Here is a 12448-nt window from a genome sequence, read left to right as displayed (position 1 = left end):
ACCTGATAGGTTTTAGCATCAAGCTTGAACTCAGAAATGTGATTAAAAGGCAATGTGGAAGCACCATGTCTTAAAACCAGAATGTATTAGCCTCCAGAGGTGTCCTGTATTTAACCCACAATGCCCCTCAGCGCTCCATTCTGGCTGCTGAACTCCAGTAAAAGAAAGAGCCTAATTTTCCAAGTGGGAGCAGCAAGCCTTCAGCAGTGGGCTCATGTTAGTTTCTTTCCTTCCATGCTGTTAGCAGGGTGTGTGCATCTACCCATTCAAATAGCCCCTGCAAGGAGTTTACAACTGTCTGTACACATTATTTTTTGTTTGTTTTTGTTTTTGCACTGCCTGGCACCAGCCCTTGTCCTGCCATACCACATCAACAAGTTTGTGCGGGGGGTGGTGCTTGCATAACTCACCGAGAAATTTCTTCTTAGCAGTTTACATTTGTGTGTGAACTCCCTTGCCTCCCCACAGCTGCCACACAGTCTGGGTCTTTCCCACACTCAGCCACATCATGTGGTAGCCCCCAACCCAACCCAATAAAAGGATATGCCTGCTGTTCGGTGCTGGCTATGCTGTCAGTTGTGCGGCAAAGAGAGGGCTTTGCTGCCACTGGGGAAAAGTTTCCCCTGGTGGTTAAGATACGGGGGGGCTTTGTTGCTGCCATGGGGAAGTCTCCCCTGGCGGTTAAGATACTGGGAGATTGCAGGGAAGTAATAGCTCGACTGGTCATCCAGCAACACCTCCCAGCCTTGGCCCATACCTGGGCTTCATGCTGCCTCCAGGAAAAATTCTCCCATGGGGGCTAAGGGGCTTGCTCCTGATGGGGTAGAATACTTCAACTGGTCATCCAGTGACACCCCCTGTCCCCCACTGGCCCATACCTGGGCTTGCTGTTGCTGCTGGGGAAAGCCAAGAATTCATTTTTCTGTGATGATGGGAGGTGGGATGGATGGCCAGTTGAGAATACAGTCGCTGAGCCTGTGTAGTCAATATAGTGTTGAGGGAAACCAGAAATTCTTTCCTCATACATTCTCCTGAATCTAACATTCTGGGCCACTGCATGATTTTCAGGGATCCCATTTCAGCAATGATGGGAGGTGGGATGGATGGCCAGCTGAGAATACAGTCGTTGCACAGAAGCCTTATAGTGCACCGGAAGGCCCCAAACCCTTTCCATTCATAACAACATATGGGGAAACCAAAAATTATTTCTTTCTTCCTGCATTCTTGTCCCTGCATGATTTTCAGGGATCACATTTCATCAATGATGGGAGGTGGGATGGGTGGCCAGGTGAGAATACAGTCACTGCACGCATGTTGGCAATGTAATGTGTGGGGAAACCAAAATTTCTCTCTTGTACTTTTGAGTGTCTTCTGCATTATTTCCAATAGATCGACATTTTCAGGGATTGGGAGGGGAATGATGAAAATGCAATGGGGGAATATAACGTCAAGACAAGTGAGCATACCCTAGAATACTACGGGGATGGGGGAACTGTGGGATAGCTTCCCACGATACACAACTGCAACAGTCAATGTTAGCCAATTTGTGTGTGGCAACAATGACTCGACTTTGTAGGGAGCGAGGTCTGAAGTAAGGATGGTCAAAATCGAACTTTAACAATTCCAAAATTAGAAAATCGATAAACAAATTGAATTTCTTGTACTGTAGACGCAAAAAGCGAGAGCGATCTATCTCCAGAGTAAGAGCAACAGAGCGAGCTGAACTATTAAGATTTGTGTGTCGTGCTTTCCATCCCAGGATCTCAAAGCATTTTAGCAACAGTGTGTCAATGCTTACATTCGCTAACGCCCTGACTTACAGATGGGGAAATTCAATGGGGCTAAATCACTTATTCAAAATGAAAGACAAAAATCACAGAGACAGAGACAGAAGCCAGGAGTTCTGACAGCCAATACTTTGCCTGAACCATTTGAATAGAGAGAATTCTTCATCCAATCTCACTGGAGCCAAGAAAATGAAACAATGCAACATGTACTGTGCATGATCATTATCTTTACAGTAATTCACCTACACAATTTACATGATTTTCCTGCAGCTTCTGTCATTTTCAGCCTCATTTTTATGTGATAATTGTGGTCAGTGCTTTTCTTGTGCCGGCACTGGCTGGTACTGGCACCTCAGCAGCCCCAAACTTTGGATTGGCTAAAGTTGGGGAGCTGGCTGAGTACTGGCTCCTCTCTTTTCTTGTTTTTGTTTTTGTTTTTTTTTTGTTTGTTTGTTTTACTGATTGCAGTGCTTATTGAAGAAATCAGAAGGGAAGTTTAGACACTGAAAGAGGCTTACCCCAATCATGACACAGCCAGATCTCAATTTAGAGCACTAGGTAGCTGTATATTGTCACAGTCATGCACGTGACTGACCCATTTTACAGTAGCTTTTTGAACAGCTACTGATCAGACTTCTTGCTGAATAAGCAGATTTCATTCTTTGATGTCGGTGTCTCACCAATAATGACACTGGGAAATGGAGGGCGGCAATAATTAATGCGCTAGCATCAAAAGAAACAAAGAGCCTGTGAAGGTCTCTGTCCTTTCCAGATAACAGACTGAGAGCCCTTCCTTAGTGTAACTTGTGAAGTAATGGCTCATTGTGGCTGGAATAAGAGTAAGCAATGATTAAGGTGGAATTTTGACAAAAGCTGGATAACTCTGGGTAAATCTCATAGCTTTAAAGACTTTTTTTTTTTTAAAAAAAGAAAAAACATTTAAGAGCACAGAAATCAGATGGGTGATAAAAAAGAGACTCTTTTTCTTAGCCGTTTGCAATGGCATCGAATTTGTTAATGCTGGATTAAACAGAGATATCCCCCAGACACTGATTAAGAAGGAAGTTATGCATTTGCACAAAGTGCTGAAGCTGCTCGCATTGCTGAATGACAAGAAACAGTCTCTGCCCAGAGGTGTTTATACAAGATGGCACACGCGCACACACACGCAGTGATCACTTCTCGCCTGGATGTGCAGCAGCAGAGCAGCTGTTAAACAAGGCCTGGCCACACTCCTGGAACAAGAATTGGAGACTGTATCGAATGAAACAGCAGAGTTTCGCATGGCTGTGTGTGATGATGTAACTGGAATTTAACTATGACTACTGCTCTCCAGGAACAGCACGATGCAATCCCCCAGGAGAAAGTTTTACATCTAATTTTCAAAAAATGGAATTTCCGATAGTACCCATCACTGGAACTGAGAGATGTGACTGGGGGACATGTAGACATACCCTACCTAGCTTTGATCCAGCTAGCCCACTAGAAGTAGTGGTGAGGCCATGGCCACAAGACAATAGGTATGTATTGAGAAGGCTGGTCTGGCTTCACTGCCTAGTTTGATCAGCGCTAGACGGGGGACACACACACAGACTAAAATCACACATCCACGCCACAGTGTAGACACCCTGACAGGAAAGAGCGACACCTATTAAATAACCCGGGTTATTCTCTGTAGCACCCAAATTTCCCTTGGTGGACTTCCAAGCCAAACTTCTTAAAGGTGCATAGCTTGTGAGAACTAAGCTGATCAGAATCCAAGGTCTTATGGCTGAAGAAATGTGTTAGACTGTATATGTAGATATTGCTCCACAAGGCATAGCTGGATGTAGACTAAGATAAAAAATTTCTTCAGTGCATTCTGGTTTGAAGCTAAGATTCTGAAGTGAAGGAAAAATCCAGTGAAGTTGTCATGCTGATAAAATTCACCTCCTCCTCCTCCTCCTTTCAAAATCGAGATAAAAGTTACGTTGATTTACAGTGAATGAATGAAATGATGAGGGTTTTAGATCTCACCTTGTTTTCAAAGTGCTCTCACAGGTTCAGCAACCATTTTATCCAGGCTGCTTGCTGAAGATATGTATGTGTAGCATATAAATAGCTTTACAGAGTGCTCTTTAAAACCTGTCAGAAAGCTAGCTCACAACCTCATAGAGCTCACTTGAATGTGTATGCAATATTTTTCATGTTGGGATTTTGCTCTGTAAATACGTCCCTATGCCACAAAAGAACATTTTAATCATCACATTTAAAACAGATCACAGTTCTAAAAGGAACCTTTTTCTACTGACACTACAAAACAGTTTTTATTGTCTGTTGCTAAAATGCTTTGAGTCATCTTCCAATAATCTCTTTCTTTGCATCTGACAATTCACGGACAGCCCAATTATAGGGGAGCAAAGCAACACAACAGTTTTAGAGATTGGATGGAAACAACTAACTAAATGGTAAATTATTTCATTTTGGGGTATAATTTACTTAAGCAAATTAACTCTGATGCTCTAGTCTACTTGGAAAGTAGATTAAGGCTAAAATAATAAAAGGCTGAATTACAGTTCCAGATAAAGACACAACCAAAACAGTTAGAAAACCCCCAGAAAACTTGAAAAAGCCTGTCCAATCCAACAAGCCAACAACTATCCAGATAAGTTCCCCAGCCCAAGCTTTCATTTACCATGTTTTTGCACATTTTCACTAGTGACCTTCTGTAAACCCCTAGAATTTACATCCAAAGAACTGTGTTAAAACATTAAGGTTGCAACAAATATTCAAAATTTAGGAAATATCCCCATGCATTATGAAGAACCGTCTTTATTTACATGATCAGAGTGGAAGTACAGACTAACATGGCTACCTCTCTGTTACATGATCAGAGTTTCTTTTCCACAGGACCTTTGACCCAGCCTGTGCATGGAATGGACTTGCTTCGTGAATTAATTTGAGCCTGAATAGTGAAGGAGGCTTATTGGTCAGAACCCTGCCTAACTTGTTGCAGAAGTTGGAAGTGTATCATGAATAAGGCAGGGGATTGCAAGAAGGAAAAAGGAGGATGACAGGATTAAAAGAGTTGATTCCATTCTCACTTCTGCCACAGCGTTTCTATGTAATGCTAGGCAAACAACAAATCAAACTTTTCACAAGTGGTCAGTACTTGGTTAGGTGTTCTGAAATTGGGACCTGGTTTGCAAAATCAGCCCTCTACAACAGAAGTCAATAGGAAAGGTGCTTAAATATTAAATGCTAAGTACTCTGTATGATCCAGTCCTTGGGATTTCAACTAGGGCATCCAGAATTAGTGTCTACTTTTGGTCTTAGTCTGTCTCTCAACTTCCCCTCTGTAAATCAAATCCAGCACTTTGCCAAGCCCCTCTGAAGATTAATTAAGGTTTCTGCAGCGCTTGGATGTGATGGCGATGAAGATCAGAAGATCATAGAAAGGCCCAGGGGGAAACTGATGATTCTGTCTTCCCAGAAGTGTTTCAACAATATAGTGTCATTAATCATGCTCTATCCTGTGCATCGTAAGGTGCAGGCAGGGACGCCCCTAGAGTAGTGTGGGGCCTAGGGTGAAAATGACGACTACGCCACACCTTGGACCACTCCAATGGCCAATTGTGCCAGCCCATGGAGCCCAGCATAGTCAACCCAACTTGGGCGATCCAGGCAATAGCTCTGGGGTGGGGCACGCTGTAGAAAAAAATAGTATGTTATTGTATAATTAAAGGTTTTTTGTAAAGCATCTGTAGCAGAGCTCTGGCTTTGCCTTGGTTTCAGTGTAGTGTCTCCCTATTTCTGGAGGCAAGGCTCACAGCCTGAGCCACCTTCATCACTGGCCAGTCCATGCATTGGATGTGAGAACCCTCCTTAGTCTTCCCTCTCAGAGAATGTCTCTATGCTGATGGGGGAAGGGCGGCGCAACCCAGCCCCGCCCTCTATTCTGGGTTCTACACCAGGGCCCTAATGGCAGTGACAACTGGTAGTTTCCTCCCCCTTCCCCCCACCAGAGCTGTACTTCTACCCTGGGCCGCTTCCCCAATTGACCTTTCCCAGCACCTTCCTCTTGTACCTGACTATGCTCATCCTGCCAGCCCTTCTGCAGCACAGCATGCCCCCTTGCTCCCAGCTCCTCACAAACCATCCTCCCTGAAAGAGAGCCTTTTAAACTATCCCTAGCAAGTTCTTAATAGGTTGCAGGTGCCCTGATTAGTCTGTCCCTCTTAATTGCTTCTAACAAGTTCTTAATTGGCTCCAGGTGTCTTATGATGTTTGCTTGACTTAATTGGTTCTAGTACCTTCCTGATTGCTCTGGAGCAGCCCCTGCCCTAGTCACTCAGGAAAACAAAAATACATTACTGGTGGGCAACCTGCAGCCCACGGTCCACATGGGCGCACAGGGGTTCTTGTGTGGCCAACAAAGCAATTTGTATACTGTTGCCCAAGAGCAGGGTTGCCAGTTTCCATTGGTTTTCAGATGCATCTTTTTTTTTTTTCATCCCTACCTGTCTTACAAAAGTGACACACTTCAAGCAAGGGCACATGGTGAGGTCTGTGCTATTTGCATACAACATTGTGAGAGCCACATGGTGGATCTGGAAGGAGGCTCTGCAGTAGGGGGATTACTCTTGGATTAGTCAGGTGGAGGTATGAAGGTGTTCCTTGGCAAGAATCTGTCTTCACCCCACAGCTACCTTCACAAAATGTTTTTTGAAGTGTAGAGCTCAGCCTCTCTCTTTACGGGCACCTGCACCTCGAAGATATGTGGGCTTCCCAAATGCTACAAACGGCATTATTTGTTCTCTCTCTGGAATGGACACCAAAGGCAGGAAGAACAGACTTCAGAATAATTACAGTATCCAGATCCAGGAGCTGGGGCAGGAGAAGGAGATTAGGTAATTGCACCAACCTCAACCCATTTTCCAATTGCGTGTAATGTTTGCCTCATTTATAGTATTACCTGTGGTGTGGACCCTGGGCAGTTGGCGAGTGTGGGCAGGTACAGAGGCGGCGGCTAGTTATGCGTCATCTTTGCTGCCTGTCCATCAACCTTTTAGGTGCTTCCCCTCTCACTGTCCTCTCCCTGCTCTGCCTCTTCACCCACACCTAACCCCACAGCTTCTTCTATCCTTCATGGGGAGGGGGTAGAGGGAGGGGTGAAGGAGCATCCTGCTGCTAGTGCTGTGCAGAGAACCAGCCCCTGGTCAGATCATTCAGCTCACCAACAGCCTGGCTGGCTGGCTATTTTTCCCCCACAAGCTTCTGGCTGTGCTGGTACCCAGGGAAATCCTTCCTATTTATTCCATTTTCCTGGACCTAAAATACACGGCACTGACATAAGTACATTTTACAAAATTATTTATTTTTAAAAATCACCCTGTACAAATTTCAGCATAACATTCAACACTCCAGGTTTATAAAAATGCTAACAGAACAAAAAGACTCAAGTAAAACATTAAACTGAGGTTTTTTAAATTACAAAGATTGAAACAGTTTCTGAGGAAGCTACAGTAACTCCAGCAGTCTAATCAAAAGTATCAGACTGGTTCAATTTTTTAGCTTCTTCTGTCTTTTCATTATACCATTTTTATGCCACATACATGTGTCAGCAGATGACTTCCCCTCCTTTTATAAAACTTCCTTTACACGTTGTCTAACACTTAACTAAATATTCAAAAGTTGCTTACACTTTCCCTGTACATCACGTAGGCACTGAGAAAAGTCAGCATGTTTTTCATCACTTTCCAATGTGCCTAACAAAAACATCATTGCTATACATTTGTGTTACAAAAATCTCTGTACAAACAAACTTAGCTTGGAAATTTCTCAAAGGATTAAAACTGATAGTATTTAAACAATCCACATGTTCCTTCATAGTAGCAGAATGAAGGAAAGTGATTTAATAAAATTCCAACAAGTAAAATTGAAGATCTGGGAATACTGGTTTCTTATAGCGTATAAAAAATTTACATGCTGTAGATTTAGCATATGCCATTGCTTTAAAAATAAAAACGAACAGCGCCAATACTATAGCATTCATTACCAGATTCTCCTGTACACATTTTAAGTCTCCTCCCCTCCTTTTAAGCTATTTGTGGAAACTGTCGTTGAATAATAAATCAGCACATTTCTTTGTACATGAAACGTCGCTGTCATGAAATTACCTTAAAACAGTAAAACTGTTGTACTTCTGTAAACATGATTAAAAAGAAGACTGACAAAAAAGGCAGTGACAGGTAAGCCATGGTTTGAAATGAGTTCTTCACATTTTCTTCCCACAACACATGGCTCACAACACAACAGCAGCAAAAAAAAAACAGATCAAAATTTCAAGTTACAGCCAAGGGTGCCAGGCAGGGTCCATACGACAGAGATTATCCAAGCTATTTGCAGCGGCTACTAGAGTGTTGACTTTGCTTTCTCCTCCTTCGAACTGAGCAAGATTATGGAGGCGAGTCATGATAGCAGTAACAGCTTTTTGAACTAGTGAAACCAGCTGCTGACTATCCATGTTTTCAGGTTGCCCGGCTGCTGAGAGCGGAGAGGAAGTATCCTCTTGTGTTTTCTTGTGCCAAGCAATTATTTCATCCCGCAGCACAGTTTTCAGTATGCCATCAACCTGCACGAAGGAGAAAATTAGATAATTATGTTTAACTAGAAGAAGTGTCAAGGGATTATAGATTTTAACTGAATTGTAATAAACTGCATCTTGACATTTTGGTCTCTTTGTAATCTTAACCCTTTAGGGGCTGATTGTTTCAGAGACCTAATATTTGTAATAAACTTTATGACTATTGTTTAACAAATTATTTTGTCTGCTAAGAGACATTATTCTTTTCAAATAGTACTTACAAAATGCTGTGAAGTTTCTTTTACAAAATTATTTTTCTCACACACAGATTACACCTATACGTCCCTCCCTTTCAGAAGGGGTATGTAAATGAAGCAGGTCAAAAATGCTAGTGAGGCGCTGATATAGCTATTCAGCACTTTATTTGCATAATGGCAGCCACTCAGAGTGCGGAAAGTGCTGCTTCCAAATTGCAAACTAGTTGTGTAGATGGGGTTCCTTCAACAGGAAATTCCTATTTCAAAAGCACCCTCCTTTCCAAATTCTTTCAAAGGGTTCTTTCAAAATCAGGGTTTCCTATTGCAGGAACTCCTGTCTACATAGCTAGTTTGTAATTTGAAAGCAGCACTTTCCACACTCTGGGTGGCCACCATTATGCAACTTAAGTGATGAATATCCATATCAGCGCCTCATTAACATTTTCAACCCACTTCCTTTACATGCCCCTTCTAAAAGGGTGGGGCATGTGTAGATGTACCCACAGAGGTGCCAAACAGGAACATACAGTTTATTTCAGGAAAAATAATGTTCTATAACACAAATAATTTGCTGAATGATTTGTATGTTATGTTAGCCTGAAGTTATTGTTTAGTCAGTTATGACTCTTACCACTGAAGTCTGGAAAGGAAATCCTGATGCAACATCCTCCCCTCCTACGTAAATGCAGCATTTCCCCAAAGTTGTAATTTCTTGTTTTGACTTGTTTTAATTGTGGATTTCTAAACTGAACTTTAAAAATTTCAGCTAACTCGCTTCCTCAAACCACCCTATCATTATTGACAGAAAATACACAAAAAACAGTTTCTTATTTTCTCATTCATAGACAGCTGATTTCTTGATAGTAAGGTATAAATGACAACAGCCTGAGCTTTTTGAGAGTAAGAATTATAATTTATAACACAAGTCTTTATCCTTGCTTGTAATCAAACCCATATTTTGAAGAAAAAGAATTAAAGGTATTCAGCTTACTACAGTTAAATGCCAAGCCAAATTTTCACATATAGCCAGTATAACTAGGTATTTAACATGAGCATTAATTCAAAATGAGCTGTGGATGCTCAGCACCTATGAAATTGAAGCTTATGGCGTTTCCAATTGTATACCCCAACCCTGGCGTAAGGGGAGAAAACGTTAAAGATCACATCTCAAAACCTGTCTGCAAGTGTAAACATGGCCTAAAAAGATATGTACAATCAACATGTAAGAGTCTTAAGTATGGAAACAACACACTGCATTCGCTTTCTGTTCTAGAAAGACAGAAAATTTCACAGCAGGACCTCACTTTTCCCCTATTTGAATATTAAAAGAATACCACCACAGACTGTATGGCCGTGTTTACACTAGCCCAAATCTTCAAAATGGCCATGCAAATGGCTATTTCAAAAATTACTAATGAGGCACTGAAACGCATTCGAAATTGCTGCTTTTGGCTGCCGCATGGCTCGACCAGATGGGGGCCCTTTTCGAAAGGACCCCGGGAACTTTGAAATCCTCTTATTCCTATCTGCTGATCTTACACATTACTTTTACTTTACCATTACTAGATTTTCAAACTAGAATGGTAAAACAACTGGTTCATATTAATTTGCGCAAACTACGAAGTTTAGAGTGAAATTACATAAAGTTGGAATATTCTGTCTAAAACTACGACAAAGAGATTTCAATCGGCTTTTGTATTGGTCCTGACGTAATATTTAAGTGTTCTCTATTCCCCTTTGGCATCATCTGGTAATTTGTTTACAAATATCATTTAATTCCAATACAAGTGGTTAGAAGTGAGCGATGCTAAATGGCCAAATCCTGATGACAAATAAACCTCTCTCTCCAAAAAATCCAATTTCTCTGTGTCTTTGTAGATAGATCTGTCTTGCCAGATGTATAAAGATCCTGGGATTGAGTATGAATAAAAAGACCAATGACCCTGAGAACGAACTTTGTATCTCTTTCCCATCTTCTTTCTGGCAGTGGATATAAGGGGCAAGGAATCTGCCAAAGGATTCTGGCTAAATCCAATCACAGCTAAAGCCAATCTAGAGGCCCTGAAAAAAATCCACTAATTTATATCGAGTCTTTGTCTCGTGTGCAGCTGTGCACATAAGAGATGTCATTCTTTTCATTAGGTTCTCAGTACATTATATTATTGTCGGGAACCATGGAAGAAAATTCAGACAGAGAGATCTCATCCAAGGATGATGAGTAAGTGTTGAATGTCCACATGGACTCCTGTCTACTGGGTCTCTGTACTGAAATGATCAGGCACCAGAAGAATAAGACCCCCTGCTTGCTGGGTACCATGAACAGTGCCAAGACTAGTACCGGAAAGCAAACACTATGTTGATGGTGACACGTATTTGCCATGTGAGAAATGAGGACTGAAGAACCAGAGGACACACCACCCCCAACCTCAGACTACTCTATCTGGCATGGTGTCTGGGTCCAAATCTAGAGCACCATCTCCCTGGACCCACTCCTATAAGCATTATATTACTGAGACATCAACTTGTTTGATGGCATTCTGTAATGGAATCGTAAAACGTCAGATCCCACCTCTGATTCCAAGGAGGAGTCATCAGAGTCTAAAAGTCAAAGCTGTGTGGCACTCAGGAGCAGCAGGAGAAAAGGCTTGTGACTGATGAAAAGTGGACATTACTGTAGGAAGCATCCATGGCTTTTCTGCTGAAGGTACTGTTCATCTGCCAGGTTGCAGAGTGGAACTTTCAGTCTCTGATTATGCTGACAAGTGCCCAGTTTCTGATGGTGTTGAACAAGTGGGTGCAAAGATGATATTGGCAACAGCAATCACATGGTAGGAACAGTTGGTACCTGAATGTCATCTTGCATGAATGAGGAGACTGGTGGGGATAGGCAAAGTGGATCCCTCATAATTACATATACCTTCGATGTCACTGGTGCCATGAGAGCAGAATGCACTGTATAAGTTCCTGACACTGGAGTTAGAGTCAATGGTACCAGATGCATAATTTTCAATGCTAGACAATGAATGCGGTACTGGGGAGCATCCAGTTAGAGCTTGCTTAGGTCTAACATCTGGCTAATTCTGCTGGGGACCTAGACCTTGAAATCAGGCCTTCTTATGGCTGGAAGATGCCAAACCATTTGACTCCTTGGGTTTAGGTGGTACTGGAAAAGGAGAACGTCTTCTCTTTCAAGCTCCCTCAAAGGCGAGGATGTCACCAACTCTAGTGATGCATTCCAAGACAAAGGAGACTCAGAACTCCTGCACACCAAGCACACTGATGTACAAGGTGTTTATTTTAGTGCAAGCGTGATAAGTCTATAAACGCTACTTAAAGGTAAAAATTCTACATACCTTAAAGTTTGGTTGTGCAAAACAACGAGCTACTGCAATCATTGATGCAGTCAAAGGGCCAGAGACGCCAATTGTCGTAAGGAATTCAGAAATGTTTGGTGTAAGACGGAATGGGACAGGACGATTGGCATCCAGATCACCAGTAGCATCATTAATGTCAAATCGGAAGTATGCCACGTTGAGCTTGCCAGTATCCTAGATTTTAAAATGAGATTTAGGTATGAATCATATAAGGAAAGGAAAAATCAATGTATAAAAATCAATAAGGCTTTTTTTTTTTTTTTTTTTAAAAACAACCAGCAATACACAGAATAATACTTTAAGCTTACTGCATGTGCATCAGTGAAATATTTCAATGTCTATAACGTAAATCTGGGAACAAAGATGAAAGGTAGATATGCAAGAATAAAAAGTCATTGTTAACAATTTCTTTTATTGAAATACCACCTCACTCTTTTGATCAAGCAAACCTTAAAACAAAAATGG

At 41.8% G+C, this 12448-nt stretch overlaps 1 protein-coding gene across 4 annotated transcripts in view; it reads right to left on the bottom strand.

Moving 5' to 3' along the window:
- Window positions 1-7128: 7128 nt before the first annotated feature.
- Window positions 7129-12448, bottom strand: part of TRRAP (transformation/transcription domain associated protein) — a 170515-nt gene continuing 165195 nt past the window's right edge. For all 4 annotated transcript variants that reach the window (XM_075010296.1, XM_075010297.1, XM_075010298.1 and 1 more), the window contains 2 exons: window positions 11963-12157; window positions 7129-8400 (listed from right to left, as the gene is read on the bottom strand). In XM_075010296.1, the coding sequence (XP_074866397.1) occupies window positions 8116-8400; window positions 11963-12157 (480 nt within the window). In that variant the 3' untranslated portion in view covers window positions 7129-8115. The remainder of the gene's footprint in view (window positions 8401-11962; window positions 12158-12448) is intronic.

The sequence above is a fragment of the Carettochelys insculpta genome, chromosome 16 (genome assembly GCF_033958435.1).
Source record: "Carettochelys insculpta isolate YL-2023 chromosome 16, ASM3395843v1, whole genome shotgun sequence".
In the NCBI taxonomy this organism is placed as follows: domain Eukaryota; kingdom Metazoa; phylum Chordata; order Testudines; family Carettochelyidae; genus Carettochelys; species Carettochelys insculpta.
Note: the sequence above shows the minus strand (reverse complement) of the source record. Positions and strands in the feature narration are given on the sequence as shown.